The sequence below is a fragment of the Colobus angolensis genome, unplaced genomic scaffold (assembly GCF_000951035.1).
Source record: "Colobus angolensis palliatus isolate OR3802 unplaced genomic scaffold, Cang.pa_1.0 Scaffold18, whole genome shotgun sequence".
NCBI classification, from domain to species: Eukaryota; Metazoa; Chordata; class Mammalia; order Primates; family Cercopithecidae; genus Colobus; species Colobus angolensis.
In genome coordinates this window covers 2,963,414-2,970,229 of record NW_012114932.1, presented here as the reverse complement: position 1 = coordinate 2,970,229, position 6,816 = coordinate 2,963,414, and the positions used below count along the sequence as shown (strand labels likewise).

The following is a 6,816-nucleotide window of genomic DNA, read 5'->3' as shown; positions in this document are numbered from 1 at the left end:
CTACAAGCTCCGCCTCCTGGGTTCACTCCATTCTCCTGCCTCAGCCTCCTTAGTAGCTGGGACTACAGGTGCCCGCCACCATGCCTGGCTAATTTTTTGTATTTTTTAGTAGAGATGGGATTTCACCATGTTAGCCAGGATGGTCTTGATCTCCTAACCTTGTGATCCGCCCGCCTCGGCCTCCCAAATGCTGGGATTACAGGCATGAGCCACCGCGCCCTGTCTATAGCCACTGTGCCCAGCCTATAGCTCTTAATACACACACACACACACACACTCACACACACACACATACAAGTAAAACTAGGGAAATTTGAATGAACTTTAGTGATTATATCAATCAATGTCAATGTCCTGGTTGTAATATTATACCATAGCTTTGCAAGATGTTACCATTGAAGATAACCAGGCAAAGTATAAAAGAAATCTCTATTATTTTTTACAACTGCTTATGAATTGATAATTATTTCAATGAAAGTTTCAATTAAAATCTAGGAGTCTGGGGCAAGTTTCAATTGACCCCCAAATTTCTCCCGTGTCTATCCTCAGCTACCAAATTGCACTTAGCCCTAGAATGTACACGTCTTTCCTGTCGGAGGCACCTCTGACTGGAAATTCACTATTCCTATAGTAGTAGGATAATTTATTGACGCCCAGGGAGTTTTGTTCTCTCAAAACTGTGGGAGCTTGGTGAGAAGCACAGTCATTTCCTCTCTACCCAGGCAATTCTGGGTATTCTTGCCCTGCAAAGAATGATCACTAGCATCTTTGTTTCTTAATCATTCAAGGCTCCTTTTCCATCGAGGTGGTAAAATCCATGGTTTCTGAACAGGTAGAGCCAGGATTGGGATTCCATCTTAAGAAGCCTTGGAAGAGAGGTAGGTTTCTTTGGAAGAGGCAATATTTGCATGTGGGAGGGCTAAGGGCCCCTGTGGAGGCTGGGCAGTCTGCACTAAGAGAGGAGGCTCCTTGGTGAACTGAGGGATGGGATGGCAGCAGGGGCCTAGCAATCATGGCACTGCAGGCGAAGAACATGCACCCAACCAGACAGAACTCTTGTCCAACCTGAGGAACTAAGAGGACCAGAATCATATTTCCCAAGAATCAGGCAGTTGAAGGCTAGAAAGAGATTAATCTGCTTTAGAAGAAAAAAATGAAAAAAATGAAAAAATAATTTTCTTGCATCTGTATGTCATGGACAAAAATTTTACAAACCAAAGGAGAGTGGATGCTACATCTTGGAAAGGCTTTAAACAATAGCTAGAATCTGCCTGTAATCCCAGCACTTTGGGAGGCCGAGGCAGGCAGATTACAAGGTCAGGAGATTGAGACCATCCTGGCTAATACTGTGAAACCCCGTCTCTACTAAAAATACAAAAAAAATTAGCCAGGCATGGTGGTGGGTACCTGTAGTCCCAGCTACTTGGGAGGCTGAGACAGGAGAATGGCGTGAACCTGGGAGGCGGAGCTTGCAGTAAGCAGAGATCGAGCCACTGCACTCCAGACTGGGCGACAGAGTGAGACACTGTCTCAAAAAAAAATAAAAGAAAAAAACAATAGCTAGAATCTGCCAGCTGAAACCTGGTACTTCTCAGTCAATGCAAAAAGAAAATGTGCAACTTCTCTGAGCAGTCCTATTAATTAAAACAGCTTTAGACCTAGGAAGAACCATGAGATTTGACATTTATATAACCTGAATCCAAGACACAGATTACGCTGCTTGGGGCTGCTGCTAATGCTAGTAAATTTTTTGTGTAGAAAATCCTTACATTGATCTGCAGCCAAAACATGTCCCTTACATGTCTGTTCCTGAGGAATGAGTTTATCAGATTGATAGGATGTTCCAGTCTCTGGGAGGAGAGCTGCCACTGAGGGCAATGACAGACATACAACAGGAAGTCTCTGGGTTGCTTCTCTTTCTGTACTTCCCACATCCCATCACTCTCAAAAGGGAGGTGGCCCTGGATGGACAGTCTGGAGCTGCATGTGGGCCTGGCTTGGTAGGCTGTAGCAGGCAGCCCTTGCAAGTGCATATGCTAAGGAAGTTCAGTTTCCATAAAATAGCAGCCTCCAGGACCCTGGTCTCAGCCTGGGAAAGCAATTCATAGAAAATCCAGATGGCAGATCAAGTTGGACCTGGCAAAAGGCTGGGAAGCAAGAAGGTGCAGTGGGTGGTACCTGTTTCAGGCACCCCTTCACGTCCCTCTGGGCCTTCTTCTACCCAGCTGTTGCTCTGGAGGCTGACCTGACTGCACTCAACACTACGGTCCCTTTGTTCTGGCCACCAGGGAGCCCTGGGAGGAGATGGAGGAAAAGAGAGAGGAAGTGTTTCTTCTCTTGGCTCCCTCCTAGGCCACCTCCCACCTGGCTATGTCTCTCTACCTAGGATTACTGCTCCTGTCAGGGTGACCCTTTCAATACCTTTATCTCTTTCTTGATTCTAGAAGCCATGCCTCCCCCTTGTCCCTTTTGCTCAGTGGTACTAACCACTTGGTTGCTACCAGCCTGTGGGACTGCCTTTATCTGAGGCTGTCACAAGCAATCCTTTGTAAACGTAACCTTCTGAGTTCTGCTGAGTATGCTTTTTACTATTGTGACTGATTTATTTTTTATTTTATTTCGTTTTTTGAGACTGAGTCTCACTCTGTCACCCAGGCTGGAGTGTGGTGGTGCCATCTTGGTTCATTGCAACTTCTGCCTCCCGGGTTCAAGCAATTCTCTCTACCTCAGCCTCCTAAGTAGCTGGGATTACAGGTGTGCACCACCATGCCCGGTTTAATTTTTTTTTTTTTTTTTTTTGAGACGGAGTTTTGCTCTTGTTGCCCAGGCTGGAATGCAATGGCACTATCTGATCTTGGCTCACTGCAACCTCCACCTCCTGGGTTCAAGCCAGCATCCTGCCTCAGCCTCCTGAGTAGCTGGGATTACAGGCATGCGCCACCAAGCCAGGCTAATTCTGTATTTTTAGTAGAGATGGGGTTTCTCCATATTGGTCAGGCTGGTCTTGAACTACCAACCTCAGGTGATCCACCCACCTCGGCCTCCCAAAGTGCCGGGATTACAGGCGTGAGCTACTGCGCCTGGCCTATTTTTTTTTTTTGTATTTTTAGTAAAGATGGAGTTTCACCATGTTGGCCAGACTGGTTTCGAGCTCCTGACCTCAAGTGATCCACCTGCCTCGGCCTCCTGAAGTGCTAGGATTACACACGTGAGCCACCTTGTCCAGCCATGACCCTGATTTATGATACACGGTGCCCCTTCCTTGTCTCCAGGCCTGTAAGTAGTAAAGGGCCTATGGCCCTGTATCCCTTTCCTGTTCTCCAGAAGCCTGTTATAGCCACTCCAGGCTACCTGTGCCATCACTCCTTTCCAGTATTCCCTGGCCAAATGTGTAGGCCAGTACCCAGCTGCCTCCTGTACCACTTCCCTGACCAGAGGAGGCCTCCTACTAATTTCCAAGGCCCTGGACTGTGAAGCTGGCTGTGGGATGGACCATGGGCTTTCTTAGCATCAAGGAATCTGAATGTGAAGGTAGTTGTCAGCAAAACTCACAGCTTACTTCCTGGGTTCTAGAGGCTGTCTGCCTGTAGCTACCCACCCCAGCTAGGCCTTTACCCTTTGTCCATCTAGAAAGGGCAGTGAGCAAGACGGTTCAGTTTGGCACTCACTCTTTTCTACCCTGTCTGTAGGGGAAAGATCTGACATCTTAGAGAAGAAAGGTAAAGCTCGTCCCAGGGATAGGTGTCAATACAGCCATGGAAGGGATGGGATGATGCTCTTGGGTTCTGGGAGAGGCAAGAACTGGTCCAGTCACCCCCACTGCCTTTAGGTCTGCCTTGTACCTGACATCGCTGCAGGAACACTGCTGGAGGCTGGGGCTTGGCTGCAAGGCGGTATTCTCTAGCACTTTCACTCTTGAATTGGCTTCTGTAGTGCCCATAGAAGCCATTGTTGTGCTATAACAAGACAGGAATGAGGATAACTCACTCAAATCTCGACCATGGGTCCTAGACCTCAGGGCCCCAGCTGAGGGTTCCTGGAAAGCCAGACCAGAAGCCCCTTCTGGAAGTTCCTGACAGAATATAAAGAATCTAAGGAGTTAGGACACTCCTGGAGATGGACCAGTATAGAAGTGTCTTCATCCATCATTGGGACAGTTGAACTCAGCTGTAATGACCCACTTGGGCTATGCATGTGTAGGGAAGAAGTGCCATTCATTCAGAGGAGAGGGTTGTGGGCAGGACCACTGATCAGGGGTGTGGTACTTCCCTAAAGAGCCAGAGAAGAAATCCCCTTTGTTGTTCTTCCCACAGTTTTTTTTTTTTTTTTTTGAGACAGAGTCTTGCTCTGTTGCCCAGGCTGGAGTACAGTGGCACAACCTCAGCTCACGGCAACCTCTGCCTCCCAGGTTCAAGTCATTCTCTTGCCTCAGCCTCCCAAGTACGTGGGACTACAGGCGCCCACTACCATGCCAGGCTGATTTTTTTTTGAGACGGAGTCTTGCTGTGTCACCAGGCTGGAGTGCAGTGGTATAATCTCAGTTCGCTGCAACCTCTGCCTCCCTGGTTCAATAAATTCTCCTGCTTCAGCCTCCCGAGTAGCTGAGATTACAGGCACCCACCACCACACTTGGCTAATTTTTGTATTTTTAGTAGCGACAGAGTTTCACCATGTTGGCCAGGCTGGTCTCGAACTCCTGACCTTGTGATCTGCCCACCTTGGCCTCCCAAAGTGCTGGGATTACAGGCATGAGCCACCACGCCTGGCCTGGAGAGGATTTCAGAGAGAGGAACTGTCAGGAGACAGAAATAAGAAAGGTTCAAGAAAGGGGCTATGCTGTGCTGACGTCATTACGTGGACACTCTGTGGATGATCATGTCTGGGAACTCCTATGGCCCAACCTCTTTGTCCTAAGTTCTCCCTGGAGAGGATGGGTGTGTCTGGCCCTCTACAATTATAACCCTGAGCAGAAGAACCCGTCCTAAGCCTACCCTCTGGCCATGACAATGGACTATTTAACAAGACTAGAAAGCCTCATATCTTTCCATCCAAAGACATGGATCACTTTGTCTGTGCATCCTTCTCTGTCAGGAACCCCTCACTCTCTATTCAGGTTAGTTCAACAGTATTTATCGAACCTTTATTGTCTTCCAGGCATGGGGCTGAGCATGGGAAATACAGATGGACAAAAACACAGTATTTGCCCTCAAAATGTTCCCAGACTAGAGAGCAGCCAAACTCCAAAAGTTTGGGGGGCTCAAACAATTAACTAGGAATAAATGGGGTGGCTAGAGGACTAGGAGTTTCCACTAGCTTGCAGGAGACCATGATGCATCGAAGGGGGCAAAGTGTTAGGAAGACTAGGCAGCCTCCAGGGGTGACCTCAAGATGGTGGAGAGGAAGTGGGAAGCTCAGGGTCCTATTCCAGGTTGGATGCCAGATGAAAACCTTTTCACTTCACTGTCATGACTCAGTCAGATTTTGGGTACAATCAGAGGGCCAGGGGCCAGGATTAACATAAAGTGCACTCTTACCCAGGAGCCTACTAACGCACTTTGCATCTTTCCAAGAAGGGAGCAGAAAAGGCAAACTTCCCTCTTGTCTTTTTGGAGGATGTCTTCAGGAAAGAGAATCTCTGGAGGTCAATTCTTTTGTTGCTTAGTGACAAGGGAAGGTTGTGACTGCATAATGCTGCTGCTGTTTGTTGAGGTAGCACATGGCCTGTTGCCCCTTTGTCCTTACTGCCCGAATTCTTCTCTGTGAGAAAAACCTGCCCCTTGGCATTAACAGCCTGAAAGAGCCCTTATGTATAGAAACACACAGGGCTCCATGGTAGAGTCTAATGGATTCGCAGCCAATGAAATATTCAAAGAACATTTTAAATGTGGGCAAATCCTGCATTTAAAAACCTATGCATTCATACTGCCAGGAATATAAATTTAGAAAGCATTTCATAGAGTCAGAAGAAATGTTAAAGAGTTCGGTGGCTTTTAGGATAAAATTACTGCTTCAGAATAGGCTTTGCCAATTTATCTCTTAGGAGTTTGTGGTGACTGGGAATGCTAATCATGACAGGTGAATGTTTCAAGGGCTGAGTAAAGGAATAGAGTATAACAGAAGAACAGAGAAGGAACTTGCAAAGATTTGACATTATGGTTCCATTCTGAGCTACCCTTGGACAAATTGTTGACTGAATTCTCTCTTATTTGTAAAAGAGGGACTTAAACAGTTCACCCCCTTTAGTAACCATGGTGGCTCATGCCTGTAATCCCAGCACTTTGGGAGGCCAAGGTGGGCGAACTGCTCGAGCCCAGGAGTTAAAGATCAGACTGGGCAACATGGCGAAATCCCATCTCTACAAAAAAAACAAAAATTAGCCAGACATGGTGATGCGCACCTGTGGTCTCAACTATTCAGGAGGCTGAGGTGGGAGGATTGCTTGATCCCAGGAGGGTGAGTCAGCAGTGAGCCATGATTGTGCTACTGCATTCCAGCTTGAGAGACAGAATGAGACCCTGTCTCAAATAAATAAATAAATAATACAAATATACAAAACAATGCTATGATTTATGGATATAAACATATGAACTGGCTGGGTGTGGTGGGTCACTCCTGTAATCCTAGCACTTGGGGAGGCCAAGGCAGGCAGGTTGCTTGAGTCCAGGAGTTCAAGACCAGCCTGGTCGATATGAGACCCTGTCTCTATTTTTACATAAATAATTTTTAAAATATAATAATTAAAAATAAAAAGCATGGGCTGGCTGCAGTGGCTCACGCCGGTAATCCCAGCACTTTGGGAGGCCGAGGCAGGCAGAT

The 6,816-nt window shown here is 47.1% G+C and overlaps 1 protein-coding gene across 1 annotated transcript in view; it reads right to left on the bottom strand.

Moving 5' to 3' along the window:
- Positions 1 to 5,642, bottom strand: part of LOC105509712 (chromosome unknown open reading frame, human C3orf84) — a 19,949-nt gene extending 14,307 nt beyond the window's left edge. Inside the window, exons 1-2 of the mRNA XM_011939103.1 lie at positions 5,535 to 5,642; positions 3,843 to 3,956 (exon numbers count right to left, since the gene is read on the bottom strand). Coding sequence (XP_011794493.1) covers positions 3,843 to 3,956; positions 5,535 to 5,561 — 141 coding nt within the window. The 5' untranslated portion in view covers positions 5,562 to 5,642. The remainder of the gene's footprint in view (positions 1 to 3,842; positions 3,957 to 5,534) is intronic.
- Positions 5,643 to 6,816: the final 1,174 nt, after the last annotated feature.